Source organism: Danio rerio, chromosome 8, assembly GCF_052040795.2.
Source record: "Danio rerio strain M-AB ecotype USA chromosome 8, GRCz13ab, whole genome shotgun sequence".
Lineage (NCBI taxonomy): Eukaryota > Metazoa > Chordata > Actinopteri > Cypriniformes > Danionidae > Danio > Danio rerio.
The window spans coordinates 49,637,501-49,660,412 of NC_141028.1; the positions used below are offsets into that span (position 1 = coordinate 49,637,501).

Genomic DNA, 22,912 nt, shown 5'->3' on the forward strand with positions numbered 1-22,912 from the left:
GCTGCATTGGAAGCTGATAAGGTTAAACTTTTGTACTAAAATTACAAAAATAAAGTGAGAAGATTAATAGGAATCAAAAACAGAATGAAAAAGAAAGAAAATAGCAAAATTGCAAATACAGTTGAAGTCTGAATTATTAGCCGCCCTGAATTATTAGCCCCCGTTTATTTTTCCCTAATTTCTGTTTAATGGAGAGAAGATTTTTTCAACACATTTCTAAACATTTAATAACTCATTTCTAATAACTGATTTATTTTATCTTTGCAATGATAACAGTAAATAATATTTGACTAGATATTTTTCAAGACACTTCTATACAGCTTAAAGTGACATTTAAAGGCTTAACTAGGCTAATTAGGTTATTTAGGCAGGTTAGGGTAATTAGGCAAGTTACTGTATAACGATGGTTTGTTCTGTAGACTATCGATAAAGCTTAAGTAAGTAATAAGTGATTAGCTTAAAGGGGCTAATAATTTTGACCTTAAAATGGTTTTTAAAAATTTTAAAAACTGCTTTTATTCTAGCTGAAATAAAACAAATAAGACTTTATCCAGAAGAAAAAATATTATCATGCTGTGATAATTTTTCTGTAGAACATTAATTATTAATGAAATTTAAAAAAAAAAAATTCAAAGGGGGCCTATATATATATATATGTATAAATGGTGCTAAAAATAATTAGGCAGAAAAGAGATGTATATGGTAAATCTATTTAAAGATAATGAAAAAATACACATTCAGCATTAAAAAAACTTCCAAGAAGTTAATTTAGGTTTGGAATGACATTATAAGTATTTGATATGAGACTTTTGTCTCTAAACATGTGCCACCTGAATGAACAGTAACATAAAAATACAAATCACACTTTAGCCGCAGAAGCAGACAATAAGCTGAAAATGAATTTCGTGGCTATCACTGAGGCAGACATCCAGGCAAGCGAACATAAAAATCAAAAACTTATGGGATAAGACCATAAGTACAAGAAAGCCCAGAAAAAATGGACTCCATTAGTACCTCCACATCTACATTAGGCGAGCTTTCTCTGGGGTCATAATCATACAGTGCCACCATCCTCCGCGTCGACACTGCATGCTGTCTTCCACTCCTTTTGTTCCTTTCTGAGAGACAAAAAAAGGACAAAAAACAAATATATACAAGTGCTGGAGCGATAGTAAAGCGAAATTATCTTTAATAGCTTTTGTTAACTACAAATAAATGAATATCAAATAAATACACAACAAATGCATAATTAATGAACAACAAGAAAGACAGTTTTGCAGGATGACAAGAATTTGATGTTATTGATCAAAAAAATCTATTGTCCAAACTACTGGATTCAGCCAATAGCATGATTTTTGATTAATTAAATGCTTTTTAGGACAATAATTATACAACAAAATACTGTGTTTTTCCCTGACACATGCAGCACCTTGTCTTGAATGACTTTAAATAAGTTCCCAAATCATGCACTGTGGAGTCCAAACTAATCTATATTGAATTTTTAACCAATAAAAAATGGAAATAAATCTGGAAAAAATGTAACATGTTACTGTCAGACAGAAACCTTGTATCTCCATGTACATGGAAAAAGATCATCATCATCATTCTCTGGATTTGCCATTATAGGTATATGTCCTTAAATGGTAAACATGCATTATTATTTGAAATTTTTTCAATGCATACATATTTTTGTCATGACAAGTCTTTAAGAGATTTGGTACAGTAATACATGTACTCTAAGGTAATGTTTTCAGGATTTGGTCTTGGCGGAATAGATCTGCTAAGCTGCCGCTGCCGCTGCTTTAAGTATTGATACAGACCAAGTATGAGACTTTGCTACAGTCAGTATTCTGACAGAGTCTGAGAATATAACACACTGCTGCTGCAATTGTAATACATGTAACCCCATAGAAGTACTGTACACACTAGGCTGGGGTGGAAGAAGGTATCCAAAAATGCACTGCAGAAAACAGCCCTGACAAATTAAAAAATGCAAGCTCATTGGTGACAGCAACCAATCACCTGAGCCATGAAGAATGAAAACAATGTCATGTCAGTAGAGGCAGAGCAACAATAGCGATAATCCCACCTACTTTAAGTTAGGTTTAAAGTACATCAAGGCAGTTGTTTTTGCAGAATAACACCTGACAGGCCTTTTGGCAGCCTGACAAAAAGCAAAGAGCTCTTATATAATACTAAAAGGCTTTATTCTGAGGAATTAACCACTTGGATGTACTTTATCCCACTTATTATATAGCTAATTGCCACAAAATGGAAGAATTAGAAACATAACATTGTTTTGAACTATAATAGTTTAACAACACTATTAAGCTTTTAGTTTTCAGAAATAGAAATGAAAGAATAGACTATACACTAATCTATATGCTATTTAGTCACAAGATGGTGCCAAACAGTCAAAAACAGGACTCCACAGACAATGATCGTCTCTGTGATCATCAAGATGATTTAAAGTATCCGGATGAGTCTGTTAGTTAGTTAAACAGCAATGTAAATGCAAACTAGTTTGAGGAAAACTAAATCGAAGTGAGCCAAGCCAAACTGTACGATACGGCACAGTAGAAAAGTGGCTGATAAGTCACTGATAAGTGAAAATGTGTCATATTTTGTCCTGGCCAAGTGTTATTTTCTGCAATTATATAACCTCATAAATATTTATATTTGCATCTAAAAGTTTGCATCTAAACCTCATAAGTTAATATAAGTACAGGATTTTCTTTACGGGGTGTCACGGTGGCACAGTGGGTAGCACGTTCGCTTTACTGCAAGAAGGTCGCTAGTTTGAGCCCCGGCTGAGTCAATTAGTGTTTCTGTGTGGAGTCGGCATGCTCTCCCGGTGTTCGCGTGATTTCCTCCGTTTGCTCCGGTTTCCGCCACAGTCCAAAGACATGCGGTATAGGTGAATTGGGTAAGTTAAATTGGCCATAGTGTATGTGTGTAGATGAGAGTGTGTGGGGGTTTTCCAGTAATAGGTTGTGGTTGAAAGGGTATCCGCTGCGAAAAACTTATGCTGGATAAATTGGCGGTTCATTCTACTTTGTAGACCCCTGATTGATAAAGAGACTAAGCTGAAAAGAAAATGAATGAATGATTTCTTTACTCAATCACCATGTCTGTGATTTCTGGCACAGGAAAGCATGTCTTAGTCTACTGTAGCAGTTACCGTCTTTAAAGAGTCTTGCGTAGCACTTTATCTTTTATGACAAACAATTTTCGCCAAATGTCCTAAAGTACAGGAAAAGCTAAATACTCACATAAAATTGGACGAAAATTGGTTAAAAGTTGCTGAAAATGTATTTGACTGTCTCTATAGCTGTCTCTCTGATGGACAAATCAAATATCACCACCATCCACTAGACAAAAGTCCATTTGAGTACATTTTCTACATGAAACGGTAATCATTTAGTAAAGCATGCAGTGTCTGAAGCCATGGTCACACTAGAGTTTGAGTTTGTGAAATTCTGTCATACAGTGCTGCGAATAGGGGCCGGACTAAACAAGATGATTAGACGTGTAAAAAGCGAGTGATTGCTCCATATCTTACATTTCTGTCATGTTTTGATCTTCTATTGGTCTGCCGTAATCATGTGATGTGTTTTTACAGATCAGAGTTTACCAAGCTTGAACTTTGCAACACAACGACATGTGAAAATTTTCACATGAGCTTGTTTTTCCGGTCTGCCACATTCACATGCATATGAACGCAAGTCTATGGGGTAAAAAGTGCAGCGTGACTGCCACTTGACCATATAAGCCACATCAACAACTTTGTCAACAGTGTTTATTTTATTTAAATTCAGAATTTTTGCATGTCTGAACGTACAAGGTTTCCATCCTACAGCAAGAATAATCAGCACAATTTCTTAGTCATCAATTCAATTGATCATTTGACTGTGGTTCTTCCATCAAAACTCAAGGTGCTCTTAAATAGAAACATTTTCAATGATGGTTTCAGACTTCTGACACCACATCATTCTTTTTTGATCTCCCCTTTTCCCTTTATGAGAACAGATGAATAGATCATGCTCGCACTGAAATGCCATTCACTTGTTGAAGACAAACTTGAAGGTGAGCTGTTAAAAGGCACTTAAGTAAAAAAAAAGAAAAGAAAGAAAGGAGGTCTGAATGAGAAAACGGTTGAAGAAGATGGGGGCACAAACCTCTTTTGGATTTCCGGGACCTGCGATTAACTGAACGGCCATCTTTGAACCTATTGCAGTTTACTTACAAATAAAAAGTGTAAACCAAGAAAGAAAAGGAAGAAAAAAAGGAGAGAATGAAAGGAAGGAAGGCACAGGGGGTTTATCCATTTTTTCAAATTCTGGTGTTCCATTTGATATCTACTGTTGAAAGAAAGTCATATGAGAACAAGAGTGATGACAGAACTTTTTTTTGTTGTTGAAAATTAAAATGAATAAAGCTTTTTAAAAACTCCCTTCATTTTCTCCACAGGGAAATAGATTTCTAACAGTAACTGATAAACAGTAACTGAGTGAAAACTCTTTTGAGCTCAGAGATGGTTATCTGATTGTATAGGCTTTTGTTGAATCCATCTGTTTGCATATCTTAGAAGAACAATTTCATATCCCTCTATTGTTTTAAATTTGTGTCATTCACAGTGCTTCATGGGACTGTAGTTCTAACCAACATTGACACTGAACTAAATAGTACTGATTTGTGTCCAATTCTCATATGCAGTTGAAGTCAGAATTATTAGCCCTCCTGAATTATTAGCCTCCCTGTATATTTCCAACCTAATTACTGTTTAACGTAAAGAAGATTTTTAATACATTTCAAAACATAATAGCTTTAATAACTCATTTCTAATAACTGATTTGTTTTTTCTTTGCCATGATGACAATACATAATATTTTACTAGATATTTTTCAAGATACTAGTATTCACAACACAGGCTCATTCTGAAAATGTAGCCCTATATACATTTCTGGATAGCACCGAATATGTCCCAGAAGGAAATTTTTTGCAGTTTTTGTTTCCGCAAATCCATCAGAGGCTGCTGTGTAAACTTTTTCAGATCTCAAATTTCTCTTGCCATTCGCAACTGCTCTTTTCGCATAAATCAACCAGAGGCTGCTATCGACTGACTGACCGATCAACTGACCCACCCTCTTTCTTCCCTAAACTTAGCCAATAGTGTTTTCCAAAGCACTGATTGACCCTCCCACCCACTTCAACCCAACTGACAGTTTTAAGAACCAATCCAGCAAAAAAAACATCAAATTTTTACCACATTTCAGATTTTGTCACATTCTCACGCTATTATTTACTAGATTATTTTATTTTTGGCATCTGGTTTGTCTTAATTGCTGAAACCAGTTATTGCCGGACTCCAACCCCCCGTCATTGTGGTCAACTTCTTTCTGCATCTTAAGTCCTTCAACATACATGTCAAGCTACTGGACAAACTGGTAACAGCGGGAAAGCAGTCCACACAGAGGTAATCGGTCAGCATGAAAAGAAATGACGTCATACAGCCCCGTAATGTTCATTTTAAAAATAAAACGCAATCATAAGTACTTCTGGCAACATAATTCGTGATCTCCGGAAATGTATATAAGCCTACATTTTCAGAATGAGCCTTTGTTGAGTATTCAGCCTTTAAGTGCCATTTAAAGGCTTAACTAGGTTGTTTTAACGTTCACAATTTATGCTAAGTTCAGACTGCATGATTTTAGCGCCGATTTTGACTCGTTTTGAAAAATCGCAGACAAATACTTGAAATCACTTGAAATCATCGGCTGTGCAAAAGTAGCTGTCCGCGAGTCAAATCATGCCATGTGAAATGTGTTCTAATTGAACATTGGCGATCACCTACAGCCAACAAGAGAGCAGCATTCACTAGTGTGGGTATCTGCAGGACAGTAGAAAGTTGGGGGAGAAGTTAAGTTTCAGTTTATTCGGACCCAAGAAATGGAGGAAAAACTTGTGGAAATTTGACAGGAGCACCTGTGTCTGTTTGACATGTCATCTGAGCAATATCACAACCAGGTCGAAAAAGAAAAAAAGTTTGTGAGAAATTGCTAATTCCCATCAAATCCAGGTGAGAAAAACAAGATCATTTTCTATCCCACTAAAAGCTTCTTTCTCATTATGCAGTTAATAACAAAAGATCACATCGTTTCCATGTCACTTCTCACGTGTATTTGGTTGTGAGACGTAGTTTGGACAAAGTTGTCAGCAATTCTTCCTATTGCAAAGTCATGCAGTGTGAAACCCCCTGTTGCCGACTGATCTTGTAGTGTAAACATATATACATATTGCTAAAGGGGAGAAGGGGACTAGTAATATCGAACTTAAAATGGTTTAAAAATTTTTTAATTGCTTTTATTTTAGCCAAAATAAAACAAATAAAACTTTCTTCGGTAGAAAAGTCTAAGTATGGGAAATACTGTGAAAAATTCCTTGTTCCGTTAAATCATTTCAAGAATTCACACTTAGCTCATGACTGATTTATACTTCTGCGTCAAACACTGGCGTATGCTACGGCGCTGACGCATAGCCCTTCGCCGTGGCCGTCACTGATGTGCACCTCTCAAAAAATGTAACTACACGTCGCAACGACGCGTAGCCCAAGCTCTGTGATTGGTCGGCTTAGTAGCGCTGACGAGTCGGGGCGGGATCGAGAGCCGCGCGAATGGTGCGAACCCAATGTAGCGATTGTTTACAAGTCTGGAGTCCCGTGAAGGAGCTCCGGATGGAAAGTTTTGTTTTGTGTTTACCTCATAGTTAAAGTCCCTGCATGTCCGCTGGTTCCTGCCTCAAAATGAGCGAGTTTGAGCCACTTGTACATCCCGGATGTGTTCAGGAAAAGCAAAAAAGTAGCGAAGAAACTCGACACAGAGGAACATATACACCTCACTGCCAACTAGCGTTTCGGAAGTGTTAATGCAGACCAACAGAGACAGCGCGCAGAAGTATAAATGCACAGCTACGCACGTTGCATGCGCTGTGGGTTACGCCGGTCACTTGACGCAGAAGTATAAATCAGGCTTTATACTTGGAATTGTTTGGCATACTGTCCCTGGAGAGAGCCCTGAGCTCAAGGGATCTTTTGGCCCAGGGCTCCCTCCCTTTCGCAGGGCGAGGGGAGATCAAGCTCAGGTCGATCTCAAAACTCCCTCACTGCTGAGGATAAGGTGAACTTCCTGAGAGTTAAACATTAGAAAAAAAATGTATATAATATAAAATACATATAAAATATAGAGCAATATATAATATAGAGCATATTTGGACGGTGTGTCACGGTTTATTCTTTATTTATCCTTTTTCTTCTACTTATTATTATTACATTGTTGTGTCGTGTTGGAGTTGATTTATTAAAAATATTTTTAGGCTAACTCCACCTTGCACCTGCAGCTCATTCTGACTGTCGGCTTTATAAGCAGACGCTGAGTGTGCATCTGGGTGGCTCTTAGTTTTCCAGCGCTTCTGATTGATCCTCCCGATCTTCACTCTCTTGAGAGTATGACCCGTACCTGTTGAGAATCTCCATGTTTCTTGCCCTGATAACGGTCTGAGACGTCTGTGCGCATCTTGTGCAGCTACTGCTGAGAAACCATGCAGGTGTTGTTGCCGTTTATTTAATTCATGGTTGCTCTATGCTTTATCTATGCTTTCTCTATGGTTTGTGTTTTGTGTATGTTTGTTTGTTCGTTTGTTTAAGTATTGTTTTGACTGAGAAATATTGTTTATTTAATGATCTATATTTTTTGTTGCAACCTTAATTTGATCAGACACTTATTTTATAGTCTCTAAATAAATAGTGAATTGTAATTCTGAGTTCCGTATCCTTTTATGTTGCTAACCCCTTCTCTAGACAAGCCTTACAAAACTGGAGTTTGTAACAGGTGGGAGGAAACCAGGTAACTCGAGAGACACCATCGCGGACACGGGGAGAACATGCAAACCCCGCACAGAAATAACCGATGTCCCAGTAAGGACCCGGCGCCATTGGTATTATTGCTGTGAGGCAACAATGCTAGTCACTGGGCCACCGTGCCGCCCGTTCTGGATAAAGGTGGAAGAAGGGGAGGAGGGGGGTTTCTTCCAGATGAAGATAGTTGTAGTAAGGAAATGAGAATATATATAGTGACTTGGGATCCTTTAATTGGAGGATCGTAATTTGCTAATGTGGGCCAGCTGAGTCAATCATGAGCACATTCTCCTCTTGAAATTAGTTTAATATTAAACTTCACTTGGTAAGTATTTAAAATAAAAATTCAAAGGAGGGCTTTTCATTTTGATTTCAACTGTACATGTCTGTTAGTCACAACAATTGTGACTAACAGATATGTTAAAATGTCTATATGATAAAAAAATGAAAGATAATTCCAAAAGCAGTGCTACTAATGTGGAGTTCAGACTGCATGATTTTTAAAATAATCGTGTCACAGATTTTTTTACACTGCATCACTATCTGGGCTAGCATTTTGCCGCTGCTATGTTTACACTGCAAGATGGATCGGCGACAGGGAGTTTCACACTGCATGACTTTACAAAAGCAGAATCGCCGACAACATTGTCCAAACCACGTTTCACAACCAAAAACACAAAGTATAGCTGCGTCCCAAATGGCACACTATACACTATGCACTCATGCACTATGTACTTATGCACTTACACACTCAACAGGATAGTATATGTATGTAGTGGCGTCCCAAATGGAACACTAATGTTTTTTTACTAAGCGGAAATTCAAACCGTTTCCCTGATGACGTTTGACTGTTGCCAAATCAGTGAAATAAAAGACTGAATTATCAAGTAATACCTGCCGTGAGTATTGCCGAATTCACCATTGGAAGGCGCTATAATCACTCTCGTAGGAGAAGTTTGCTTTCACCATCCAAAATAAATAAAGTTATTCAACATGTGTGTCCGATCGCTCCGCTCCTTCTGCTATGTAAGCAAACCTGCGGTCGTTGAGTGCATGAAGTGTCCATCATTCCACACTTCATTTTAGCGGTTGAATGAGTGCATCATCCCGGTAATTAAAGTGCACTTATTATTTTGAGAGTTTTCAATGTGAACACACTACTTACACTATTTATACTACAAAATGGCGTAAAATAGTGCATAAGTATGCGATTTGGGACGCAGCTTATATCTTTTGTTATAAACTATATAATGAAAAAGAAGTCTTTAATGGGGTAGAAAATGTACAAATTTGCTCATCTGGGTTTAAAGGGAATTAGCAATTTCTCCTCAACTTTTTTTACTTTTTTCTTTTTATAACATTGCTCAGTTGACACGTCAAACAGACACAGGTGCTCCTACCAAATATCCACTAGTTTTTCCTCCATTTCTTATGTCCAAATAAACCGAAAATGAGCGCTTTTAACTTCTCTTCAACCTCCTGCTCACCTCCCATGCTAGTGAATGCTGCTCCCTCATTGGCTGTAGGTGATCGCCGATGTTATTTTCAGCCAAAACTCACTTCACACCATGATTTGAATCGCCAACAGCTCCAGATATTCAGCATGCCAAATATCTCATGGGCACTCATCTGCGATTCTCTCATATCGCGTCCTTGATAGTTACTCGCGTAAACGAGCATCGATTTACCTGTGATTTCAAGCATTTGTCAGCAATTTCTCAAAACCTGTCTGTGAGTCAAAATTGGGGCTAAAATCATGCAGTCTGAACTCAGCATAAGAGTAACACTAATACACTCAATACTATGAAACAAAATGTGGACTTGCAATCTAGTACCTACTGTCAGGTAAGAGCACAGACAGAAGACCGAGACAGAAAATGAATTAAGGGGGATGAAATTGGCAGGATGGCATACAGACCACCTATTAGCTCATACCTATTTTCTCAATGGGTGTGTTGAGTGGAAGAAAGCCCTGTTTGAGCAGCTGGTCCATCATTTCATCATCATCCGTCTGGATCTCAGAGACCATGTTACAGGGGACGAGGCCCCTGCGGCCACAGATCTCTGCCCTGTAGAATCCATCTGTGTCCTTTTCTCCAAACACCTGGACAACACAGCAGGGCCATGATTAAACTCATTTCACTGCATTTTAAATTATACTCTCTCTAATGTCCCGCACTGCTGCTCTGCTCGGTTTGATACGATGGCTCAACCTCTGTTTTCTTTCTCGGATTATTCACTTATGCTTGTTTCGTTTTAATTTGCATAAAAGTGTCTGCTAATGTAATAAATGTAAATGAGCAATGAAAAGAGAAGATTAACATAAGTTCAATAGGTACATCAAAAAGCATAAGAACAATAGTCTGAACCTGTATTTCCTAAATAATATATTAATATTTATATAATATCAATATATTATGTTCATTCATCCATTGATTTTCTTTTAGGCTTAGTCCCTTTATTAATCTTTGCCACAGCCATATCACCCTGCAGCCCAAGACCGGTTACTCACTAAAGCTAAGCAGGGCTGAGCCTGGTTAGTACCTGGATGGGAGACCACTAGGGAACACTAGGTTGCTGTTGGAAGTGGTGTTAGTGAGGCCAGCAGGGGCGCTCAACCTGAGGTCTAAGTGAGTCCTAATGCCCCAGTAAAAGTGAAGGGGACACTACACTGTCAGTGGGCGCCGTCGTTCGGATGAGACGTTAAACCGAGGTCCTGACTCTCTGTGGTCATTAAAATCCCATGGCACTTCTCGTGAAAGAGCAGGGGTATAACCCCGGTGTCCTGGCCAAAGTCCCTCTATCGGCCCATATGATCATGGCCTCCCAATCATCCCCGTCCACTGAATTGGCTCTATCACTGTCTCTCCACTCCACCAATAGCTGGTGTGTGGTGAGCGCACTGGCGCCGTTGTCCTGTGGCAGCCGTCGCATCATCCAAGTGGATGCTGCACACTGGTGGTGGTGTGGAGAGACCCCCCTCATGATTGTGAAGCGCTTTGGGTGTATGGCCATACACAATAAATGCGCTATATAAATACACATTACATTACATTACATTACATTACATTACAATCTGGGGTCGCCACAGCGGAATGAACCGCCAATTTATCCAGCATGTGTTTTACACAGTGGATGCCCTTTCAGCTGCAACCCATCACTGGCAAACCTCCAAACATTCACACACATCCACTGCAGACAATTTAGCCCACCCAATTCACCTATACCACATGTTTTTTTTTTTTGTTTTTTTTTACTTGTGGGGGAAACCGGAGCACCCAGAGGAAACCTACCCCAATCTTGATTGTGCCCACCACTGCACCACCATACTGCCCAAATAATATGCATTTAAATAATATATCAATATTTATATAATATTAATATATTATTTAACCCTTTGATGCACTACACGGGACCAAAGTGACCCGTCTAAGTTTATTTTTTCTTCATCTATTTTATAGCTTGTGCATCAAATATATTATACTATTATAATTATACTAATACTATGATATTAATGGGGCGAAGCAGTGGCGCAGTAGGTAGTGCTGTCGCCTCACAGCAAGAAGGTCGCTGGGTCGCTGGTTCGAACCTCGGCTCAGCTGGCGTTTCTGTGTGGAGTTTGCATGTTCTCCCTGCGTTCGCGCGGGTTTTCTCTGGGTGCTCCGTTTTCCCCCACAGTCCAAAGACATGCGGTACAGGTGAATTGGGTAGGCTTAATTGTCTGTAGTGTCTGTAGTGTGTGTGTGAATGTGTGTGTGTGTGGATTTTTCCCAGATATGGGTTGCGGCTGGAAGGGCATCCGCTGCGTAAAAACTTGCTGGATAAGTTGGCGGTTCATTCCACTGTGGTGATCCCAGATTAATAAAGGGACAAAGCCGACAAGAAAATTAATGAATGAATGTATTACATTAATATTATATAATACTATATTTTATTAATAATAACAATTCACTTTGATAATTAAAGTAATAACAGTAAATGTATAAATTAAAGGGTGACACTTTACAACAAGGTTGTATTAGTTAATGTTATTGTAATATATTTATTAACATGAAGAATACAATGAATAAAACATTTATTACATTATTTATTCATCGTTGTTAATGGAAATAAAGTTAACTCACAGTGCATTAATGTTAACAGGAATGAATTTGGATTTTAATAATGCATTAGTAAATGTAAATTAGTAAAACTATGATTAATAAATGCTAGTAAGTACATTTATTAATGAAACCTTATTGTAAATCATATGACCAATTAAAGTAATAATAAATAAAACTTATTATATTGATTATTATATTAATGGACTAATGTAAAATTGATTATAACACAAACACATAATATACTGCAGCATTGAAATAAAAAAAGTAATTATAATTTTATTATATTTATTATAAATATAATTATCAAACATGGCATTAGTCTGCATTTTTATAATAGCTTATGTCTGAATAAAAGTAGTAAAGTAGTGGTTTATATCACATTCAGTACACAAAAGCCTTGTGAAAATAAATTTATTTATATTTTCTGGATTTATTTTAGTAACTTATTCATGATAATAATAATAATAATTAGTTTTATTATCATCATTATTACATTTACTAATCATGTAAAAACATGTCTATGCATGCTGATTATGTTACTGTATCACAGTTTGAGCCAAATACAGTGTCATAAAATGTTTGTCATTACAACTGTATATTTCAAAACTAAAGAAGAAATAATACACACCCCCAGATGCCAGAAGCTTAAATAACATCAGGGAATTATTTGACATTATTGAAATCAAACCTTTATGATCTGGCCCTCCTTAAAGGGAAGCTCCTCAACAGCAGCATCAGGGTTGGGTGACATTGACAGGGGATCATAGTCAAACATGGCCACAAAGATTCGAGACAAGTCCTCTGGCTCTGACTCATAGTAGTCTGGAGACCGCCGTTCACGTCCGTAACCATCTGAAACACAGGAGAGAGCAATCTTCTTCTACACACAGATACCACAGGGCAGCTAAAGTCCTAAAAAAGAACAGTATGTTGTCTCAGAGGCATCAGTCGTGCTTCTATGGCAGCTAAACAGCACTGACAAATATACATACAGTATGCAGCTACTTGACTACACAACAATGTCTTCTTACACCAAGACAAGAAACACATTAATATAATAAACTGATATTATACTAATCACAGCTATTACGAAAGCATATAAAGCAAAATTCCTTGCCACATAACACACCAGACGGGTGATATATACAAACATCTCAAAAACAGAAGAATGCAGAAAGAACACTTCCATGCAATTCAAAAGAATGAGGAAAGGGAATAAAAACATTGCTGTTTTACTGTAAAAAAACATTTAGAAATTTTTTGAACAGACATGCAGCAACTCTCTAGTAATATTTTACTGGAATGATCTACTACCAGTCAAAATCGTTCCATGTGAAGTATCAAATGACCCTTTTATCTTGTACTAGACACACAAAGAAATAAATAGTAGACCATGCCAGTTAAAGGAGCTATGTGTAGGAATATTTATTTATGATTAGCTTTATCATTGCCAAAAAATTTGAACCATGTAAGTATATTGGTGCTTTGAATTACATTTAAAGGTGCCATAGAATGAACATACGTATATACCTTGTTCTCTTGTAAATCCTACTAGTGTAAAATCCTGGTAAAAAACAGGTCAATTGTAACAAACATTGACTTCATTGTTTCATTCAATAATATGCAGGTCCCAGGCTGCATTTGATTGGCCACAACATTTCCTAGTGAGATTACAACAATGATGTTGTTTTCCCGTATTTTTAGTTTATCTAATCTATGTATGTGGGACTCTTATTTTGAGAACAGGTGACTAAAACTCACTCCGCTCTGCCTTGTCTGTACATTGCAGTCTATATGTTGCTAAGTGACACAGATAGACACTGAATGGTACAGCCAAGGTGCGTACACTAAAAAAACAATGTTAAGAATTTCAAAAGACATAGTGCATAGTGCTGGCAGTTCTCAGCCAGCCATCTTTTCACAGCACATTAGAACAAAAAATGTGGTATATGTGGATTATACTTTATTATTTTTTTCAGCACCATATGAAGAATCATACAGCCTGTGTAAATTAGTAGTGGGCCGTTATCGGCGTTATTGTGTTGCTAGACTCTAATCGCGCAATAAAAATAACATCGCCATTAATCTTTTCTCAAAGTTGGGTTAGGAGCTGGGTCTATTCTACGCAAGTGATGACTTTCACCTTGATATTTTAGCACGGATGTATACCTGACCGGTGAGCCGTCTGACAAAAAGGTGCCCTTCTGAATCAAATCAGCAGGATTCCTGACTTTAGCTGCAGTTTGGCAGTTTCACTTAAACTCATGAACATTTCAATCATGCCGCTGTGACAAACTGAGGTATTAGATGCAAATAAGGAGTAAGGACTGGTGAGAGTGTTATGGAATTTAATAACGCACGCCAAGTGGAAAGAAAAAAACTTCTGCGTTTTGCGATGTGTGTGTGTTATTGTGTGCAGTCCTTTACTGACAGCCGCGTGTGTGGATCCTATAGGAAAATATGATGAAAAGTCCAACATGACGGTAATAGTTTGATTGCGGTGTTTACTTCAATAATGCCACTAATATCTGCATACTCCACATGTCTTAATTTCATTTCTGTTTAGTTTAGTTATGACTTTCGTCGGATTAAGGTGATCAAAAATCGCTTATAGTTCAAAATTCATGTTTAACTGAATAAATAATTAGTAAACACATGTACATCTTATTGAACACATTTACTTTAACAGTTACATTAACATTTATATTCATTACCAATTATTATAGTAGAACAGTTTCTCATGCAGTTTGTGAATTATTTTTAGTAAACAGGAGATAAGCCCCTGGTCTAATGCGCCACCTGGCTTGAGAAACCCGTTCAGTTGAAAAGATTTTTAAGGAATCTACTCATTTTTTTATATGTGTTTTTTATTAGAATTGAATATTTTGTGCATGCTTATTTTAAAGTACATCACAATGTTTGTGTATGTTTGAAAGCAGACACTGACAAGATAAAAGGTTATTAATATTCAGCACCGTTCCAAATATGGTTAAAATTGAGCTGTTGTTATAAATGGGTATAAAATCATTTACAGTATGTAGAATTTTTTAACTTACCTAAACAACAAACCCACTATTGGAAAACAATTTTAATTATTCAATCATTGCACTCTATGGCACCTTTAATATCTTAAATGTAAAAGCAACATATTGCTGGCTGTAGTTTGCTTTATGGCCACCACTGTCCCCAATAACAAGGGTTTCTGAATTCCTCATTTAGCCCCTTTAATTATAAGTGTATATGCTGTGCAGCTGATATAAGTAAATCATGCACCCAATTACTGATAGGAATAAGAATATAACACTTACAAGCAGCATTAAAAATACATTTATCATAGTCCTCAATGAAAGTGAAGGCATATCTGCTCTTAAGGTTTGTGATCTTACAACATCCAACAGTGAAAAACGCACATGCATGAAACAACTAATGAAATCCAGGGAAAATGCAGATGGATGAGGAAAAAGACAGCAAGGGGAGCAAGAGGGGTTCACAAACACTTTCTGGTGTTTAAGACCACACAAGAATGAGCACAAACGAAGGAACAATCACTCAGAAGCCTAACCTAAACCTAGTTATTAAAAATAATTCCATGTCATGGAAATAAATAGTAAAATTATTGTATAAAAATAAAAATTGCTACTGCATATACTACCTCCAAATTAAGTACTTAATAAGCATATAAAGGTAGACTAATATTAAAAATAGTTCAATAAATATGCCTCACACTATCTGTTACTGACAGGATCCTGCATGTCTATCTTTGTGAAGAAAAGGCAGCTTCTGTTCTTTTTGAGTCAGGAATACAAGTAAAGCTCTAGTGACTGCCTGCTTATTTTTAAATTTAATAAATCTGTATAAATCTAAAACAACAGGTAATTTTCAATAAACAGCAGGTTTATCTGTGTTTTTTAGTTACACAACTGCCTCATTTTCTTTCTACTCCTTTTATGCAATTTAGACATGACAAAAGCTGAAAGATTAAATGGGACTCTAATTGGACAGGGTTAGTAAAAAAGGGTCATATTACACTAGAGTACTATTAGCTACTGTTTAGCTATTGCAATTTTACATCTGAGACTAATTGTTCTGACCATTTATTCTGGTGTCATAATTATAAATGAAGTCCCAAAACATTTGTGTTTGGTAAACATGATGTTACAGAAGCAGTCAATAGAGCTTACCTTGTATTTTCATTTAAAAACCCCATGAAATCACCTAAAAAATGCAATCTGGTTTGCTACACTGATGCTTTATTATACAGAAACAAGATGTTTGGATCAGACACAAAGTCTAATAAGTGCATAAAGAAAATAATTTTTTTTTAGAGGGCTTATTGTTATAGTGCATACATTTGTATTAAATTTCAGTTGCAAAAAAAATAATAAAATAACACAAATTGTCACATAAGTTTCCTAGTTTAGCATTTTTATTTATTTTTTTAATCAATCAATTAATGGTGGTTGCAGATCTTAGGGTGGGCCTGTCATGTTGATGTACCACAGGGCTCAGTTCTCAGCCTTTTACTTTTTAGCATGCATGTTTTTGAACATGCTCAGTTTGATCGCTTTGCTTTAAATACATTTTCAAAAGGCTATTATAAATTGAAATCAGACTAAAATGTATGTCTCCGATTTTTATCTCACAACTATTCCAGGCGCTATATAAAATACAGTTTATACTTTAGACGTAGTCTACAAAATACATTTACACAGTAAATTGCCATAAAGATGATCGCTGCTAAAAACAAGCTCATCTTGAATCTGATTTGACTCAAACTTTGTGAAATAGGCCATTTAAAGCAAATAGGTATTAACTAAGCAACCTAAACAAACTTCATTAGATTTCATGGGGTCTTTAAAAAAGATGCAAGGTTTTATTAGAATTTCTTTTTCATGGAGGAGCCACGCCACGTACCATATCGGTGCTCTGTTCGCTGTGCGGGCCATTTCCTGCGGTGGGCTACATTGGTATAGTAAACATCGTCCTTGATTGGTGAGAGGTTCCCCTCACTCCCCTCACTGTTATTCTCCATGGTAATCTCTACGAAAACACCAATCAGAGCATTATAGCCACAGCCCTTCTACTCGTCCCATGAGTTGTGGATTTCAAGGCTCATTAGATGTGTTTTAGGATCAGAAATGCCATTCTAAAGCAATAAAGCATAACAGAAAAATGATGCAGTGATCCTAAAACACTATTGAAAGCCAGCTGATATGAGTTGTTCCAGAGTAAAACAGCAATGTTCAACATCATGATGTTTTTGGGTTTTTTTTTTAGGTGTGGCCTGTTAGGAGTATGATCAGTACACTAAATTTTCTGTCGTTAAATTAACTCTCTCTCCTTTTATTGTTTATAAATCTGAAGCAGGATAATTGTCAAAGGTCAACAAGCGGTGGGGTACATCAAGGGACTCCCAGGGCCTATGGGACATCATGACATGTACAGGTAAGGAGAACAGAGGAACACACAGTAGGTGTCTCTACAAATGATAATAAAGAGAGGAAGGAGAGTCCGATGATCATGTGGCTACACTAACCAATAGAAGGGACTGTCATTGGTCTTCTCTGAGCTGGTGGACAGCCATGACCTGTCCTACGGCCAGAATGGTCCAGTCGATCCGAGCGTCCCGTTGAGGGAGAGCTCCCTAAAATCTTCAAAAGCAAATAATCAAATGTTAATCGAAGCTTGTGATGCCTTAAAAAAGAAAAATATCCTATTTTAAAAAAGATTCCCATCAACCCCCCCAAATAAAAAAACTGATCTCTTTAGATAAGGGGATTCTAGTCCCAAGAGAAATCAAAACAAGGAGGATGAACCCGGCAAAACATTAAACATAAACAATTGAAACAAACTCTGACAACAACATGAGCAGGGTTTTGGCAGAAATCAGATGCTTAACTAAAGACCATTTTGGTTTTTGTTCTGCTCCTTTTTAGTTCATATGGGAGTGTTTTGAACATATTTTGCAAGATGCGAGGTCATTCTTATTTAGCATTGGCTGCCTATGCTCTTATTATTTTGAAGAGGTACAACTTTAAATTAACTATTCACATATCCTGTAAATCTATATATGGGATTAGGATCTTAATCACCACAAAACGTCAAGAGAAATTTTTCACTGAGAATAACGGATGATTTTAAAATATTATTGCTTCTTGATCTGTCGATTTGGTCCCCCATGAAATATTTATAATCTTATTCCATTAGTCCAGAAACTATTGTATTTGTATAAGTCTATGTGTAGAAAAACGTTTGGAAGCAAAACACATCAAAACAACAATGTAATGTATCTCAATTCAGAGAAGAGTTATTTCTTCGACTCAATGCACTGTGTGGCACAACTGGTTTATGCAAAGTAAGCATGATGCAAACTAGTTTTAACTGTGAAGCACAATTATGATTGGTTGCAGACGAAACAAATAAATCCTCTTTGCCTGTTTCAATCGGTCATACCACATGGTTCATTGGCTCGCACAAATAATTAAATTTGTTCACACTAGGCTGTTGAAAGTGCAGATTCATCATTCATTTGGTATGTTTGGCTTCCTACAAGCACTTTTACCAGCCTTGTTCCTGGAGGCATGCCGACACCAAACAATTTCATACTCTATTGAATTAAACTCACAAGTTCTAAAATGGATGGATCCATTCCTGCTTTCAGGAACAGGGATGGAAAACCCTTCTTTAAAATACTAAGCTTGAATCTAAAGTGTAAATTTGAGGTCTGAGTAAACGTAATCCTTTTATGTGAGACTCTTCTTCGCACAGAAACAAGAAACACTCAGAAATGGCCTTTAGGTAATCAAAACAAATCTACACATTTAAAAAATTTCACTCGACAATCTAGGAATCAAACAAAGTCACATGAGAACAAATCAAGAAATTCAAGAAAGATCTAACAAGCTAAACCCCCCCCAAAAATCAATAGCAGTATTAAAAGGTGAACTCAAACAACAACATAACAAAGTTAAGCAAAGTCAAGCAAAACAGACCAAACGAAAAAAGCAAAGTAAAAAGAACAAAACCAAATGAAACAATGACAGACTGGGTGGTACACCATGAACAGAAGAATGACTTCATTGCTCGTCGATGGGAACACAAAGCAGTTGGTAGATGAAGAGAGGGCGGAAGGGTGAGAGGAGGGGTAGGAGACACACACCAGGGGTTCATCCATTGCCCTGTTGAGTCTGGCCACAGAGTAGGCCCTAATGTCCCTGTGATAGGTCCTGCCAACCTCGCTCAGCCTGCCCTCGCTGCGGAATCTGCGCTGGGGATGGTGATGGTGCGGATGGTAGTGGTAGTGGTGGTACGACTCTCGCATGCTCCTTGTCTCAGGAATGGCGTCGAGGAAGTCCTCCTCCACACTGCACTGCCGGGTCAATGTCCTTTTCCTGCCAGCAGCAAGAGCGCGTCGCTCCACCGGTCCCTCGCTGTGGATTAACCGCATGTTAGGGCCAGAACCCACACGCAGTGGGCTGCCCCCCATGTAAGAGTGGTAGCCTCCGCGGTAACCAAGAGAACCTTCCTCCTCACTGCCGCAGTCTAGTCCACTGTCAGGGCTCTTGGTGGTCTGCCTGCTACTACTGCTGCTCCAGCATGGCGGACGCTCCTCTATTGAGGTGTAGCGTGGAGAAGAGCGTTGCCTCTGCAGCCTACGAACACACTTGCTTGGGGAGAGGTGGTTTGACTGGCGTGAGTCTTGGTGGTAGGGCCGTGGGCTTCTGCAGGGAGTACCTGGACGAGCCTCCTCGAAACGCAGGCGCTGGCCCATGACCTCCACTCCGGTGTCTGGATCCTCCTCTGCAACCTCCGGGATGCTGTGGAGCCGCTTGTGTGATCGCAAGGAGCGCTGTCGTACCACCTCCCTCTGCAGGTCCCAACTGTCTCTCTCCACCGCTAGATCCTGACGCCTGTAATACGCCTTTTAGAGAGCAGAGAAGGTGATGGACGAAGGAGGAGCCAAAGTTTCAGTTAGATTTGGACGTTTTTCAATTAGTTACAATTGGGATTGGTTTTTGCAGGTTTGTTTGATGGCGTTAGAACAGGCAGAGAAGATAAAACAGTGTGCAAATAGAGAACAAAATGGGAAAAGAAAGACAAAATAAAGACAGAATTAGTTATCGGAGGTCATGGCCAAATGTAGGGCATGCAGTCTCATTCCATGACGGACATAACATGCGACGGAAGGGAATCTGTAGAAGGAAAAGGCCAGGTAATGCAAACCACACAGAAAATGAGAACTGGAGAGTATCACATAAGCAGGGCTCATTGAGACGATCCACTAACAAAGCACAGTCCAACAACAACAACAACAACAACAAAAATTTACAGATGAGAATTCAGAACACAGATTATTAAGAAATTAATGACAGGCAATTAAAATATCATGACTGACGAATCTACAGACTATACATGAATGAAAAAACGAAAACAACAAAAAAACAAAATGGAGATTCATCTGCCAAGCATAAAGTGAATTGTGTTCAAAAGTTGATCAGTAACCTGGAATGGAAATTTAACAAATATTACTAAAAATACAAATATTTTCTAATAATTTAAAATTTAAATCCGAAAGTGAAATTTCTACATCCTCATTCATGTTGCAGATATTTTGCAGTTAAACTATGGCTAAAATGATGGCTATGTCGATGGCTAAAACAGTATACATATATTTCTTAAACAAATCTATATATACAGTGGGGGGAAATATTCAACATGTCATGTTTTTCCTGTTTTAATTTTTTCAAAAAGAGCTGTTGACATGGAATTGAACCAGATTTCGGCAAAAACCCAAAGAATACAAAGATAAAAATAAAACAAAACAAAACAAAAAATCTGAAAAACGTGTTATGTGTAATAACAATGGAATGACAAAAAGAAAGTACTGAACTACTAAAATATATTTAATACTTTATATAAAGGATAAAAGGCTTTTTTTTTTTGGTGATGGCAGCTAAAAGACTTCTCATATGGAGAAAAAAGTCACATGCATTGCTCAGGTGTAAGTTTTTTCACAGACTTCAACAGAGTGTAAAAATCTTAATAGTTCTGTTGGTCTCGTCTACAAAATCTGATCTTTATTTTGAAGTTTGTATTGGATTCAAATCAGGCGATTGGCTGGGTCATTCTTCAGCTTGATTTTCTTTCTCTGAAACCATTTGAGAGTTTCCTTGGTTGTGTTTTGGATCATTGTCTTGCTGAAATGTCCACCCTGGTTTCATTGTCATCCTCCTGGTAATGTAGATGTTGGACTGAAGCAGCTGATATTAATTTACAATAACAATGGGCAGAAGGTTGCTGAAAATCTACTGAGAGATTTCAGCTGCTGTCTGGGCTTTCACTGTTTTTCTACAGCTCCCTTTCTTCATGCATTCAATACTTTTTCCCTGTGTCATTTCATTTTATTACACATTACCTAATTTGTAAACTAATTAGATTTGTTTTCTTTGCATATATAGATTTCTTTGGTTGCTACCAATACCCAGGGAAAATTTCCAGTCAACAGCACCTTTAAAAATATGTTTTCTGAGAAAATGTTGACATGTTGATCATTTATAATATATTAAATAAATGTTTTTTATTTTTTTGTATTTGATATATTGCTGTAATGTTGTACTAAGCAAATATCAGATCATACAAAACTGTGCACTTGAAAGCAAAACATACCTAAAGACAAAGCAATATAGTCTACATAAGGTGATAGAATTTCATACCACAATCCCAATAGCTGCTCAGGTCTCCAAAAAGATAACTCAAAAACAAAAATGACAAGAACTGAAATATAATACACCATTTATTGCTTCATTTATTCAATACATAGCGTATTTACGTTGGTAACCTTTTCTGTATAATACTTACTGATATAAAGGCGGAAAGAAGTCTTAACAATAGTAGACATTTTTCATGTGGAAACAGATATTCACAAAATTTGAAAATTACACTGAGAAAAGTAAAACTTAACAGAAGTGTAACCATGAGACAAACATAATCAAAAGTGAATAACTTGTTCATTTAAGCAAGACTTGACTTAAATGAGATTCCCAAAATGCCCTTGGAATGATAGTGCATTTCACTTGATCATCTAGGTCCTAATTTGACACTTTAAACAGGTTAAATTGATGTAATACTTGTACATACAGTAAACACACCCTGTTGTTTTTTTTTAATAACATTCACAAATACAAAAAATCGTGGCATAATATTCCATGAGATTAACACTTCAGGCATAGCAAACAAGTTCACAGTTTATATATCTGCACAAATGTGATTGTCATATGCAATAAATCTAAGAATCTGCTAAATAATCCTGTAAATTCAAAATAGCAAGACCCAGTTCTACAATATATAGATTAGAATTACTAAAATTACTACTATATCCAGATCAAATTAGACTAGCTACAAATGCATAGTGATGCAATACTTTAAACTCAACAACACATTTTGAAACGTCTGGAGGGCATAAAGCATATCAGATTGTCTACTCATGCATTGTGTGTGCAGCCTCGGGTTAAGCCATTCAGATGTATCAAGCTTTGTATGACTGGACAGGCTTATACAAAGCTAGCTAAATGACTGGATGACATTGAAGTTCGGTTGTGCAAAGCGCCCCGCTTTAGGACCAAGGATAGACTGAGGATGGGGTGACTGATTAAGATCCTGCTGCTAAAGCTTACAGCATCAGAGGTCTAACCCCCCCCCCCCCCCCCCACAAAAACCCTGACTTTAAAATCTCTATCACAAAAGCACACACTCACAGACCAAAAAAATAAATAAAAATTTTAGCTAGGGTCCACGAAGCTTAACTAATCACAAAAACACTCTTACCTCTATGAAACACTATAATTAAACTGCGTTTGGCCTTTCAAACCAATTCTTAAATGTCTCAACCATCTAGTAC

The 22,912-nt window shown here is 37.3% G+C and overlaps 1 protein-coding gene across 50 annotated transcripts in view; it reads right to left on the reverse strand.

The window, feature by feature from the left end:
* Positions 1–22,912, reverse strand: part of rimbp2b (RIMS binding protein 2b) — a 293,432-nt gene that overhangs the window by 12,222 nt on the left and 258,298 nt on the right. For 22 of the 50 annotated variants that reach the window (XR_015498374.1, XR_015498370.1, XR_015498384.1 and 19 more), the window contains 7 exons: positions 19,175–19,936; positions 17,552–17,666; positions 16,930–17,055; positions 12,704–12,867; positions 9,848–10,016; positions 4,179–4,241; positions 1,015–1,118 (listed from right to left, as the gene is read on the reverse strand). Coding sequence is in view for 11 of the 50 variants with exons in the window: in XM_087265300.1 (XP_087121426.1) it covers positions 1,015–1,118; positions 4,179–4,241; positions 9,848–10,016; positions 12,704–12,867; positions 16,930–17,055; positions 17,552–17,666; positions 19,175–19,936 (1,503 nt within the window). In the remaining 39 variants the exon portion in view is untranslated. The remainder of the gene's footprint in view (positions 1–1,014; positions 1,119–4,178; positions 4,242–9,847; positions 10,017–12,703; positions 12,868–16,929; positions 17,056–17,551; positions 17,667–19,174; positions 19,937–22,912) is intronic. The other 28 variants (XR_015498402.1, XR_015498399.1, XR_015498396.1 and 25 more) reach the window with 9 other exon arrangements.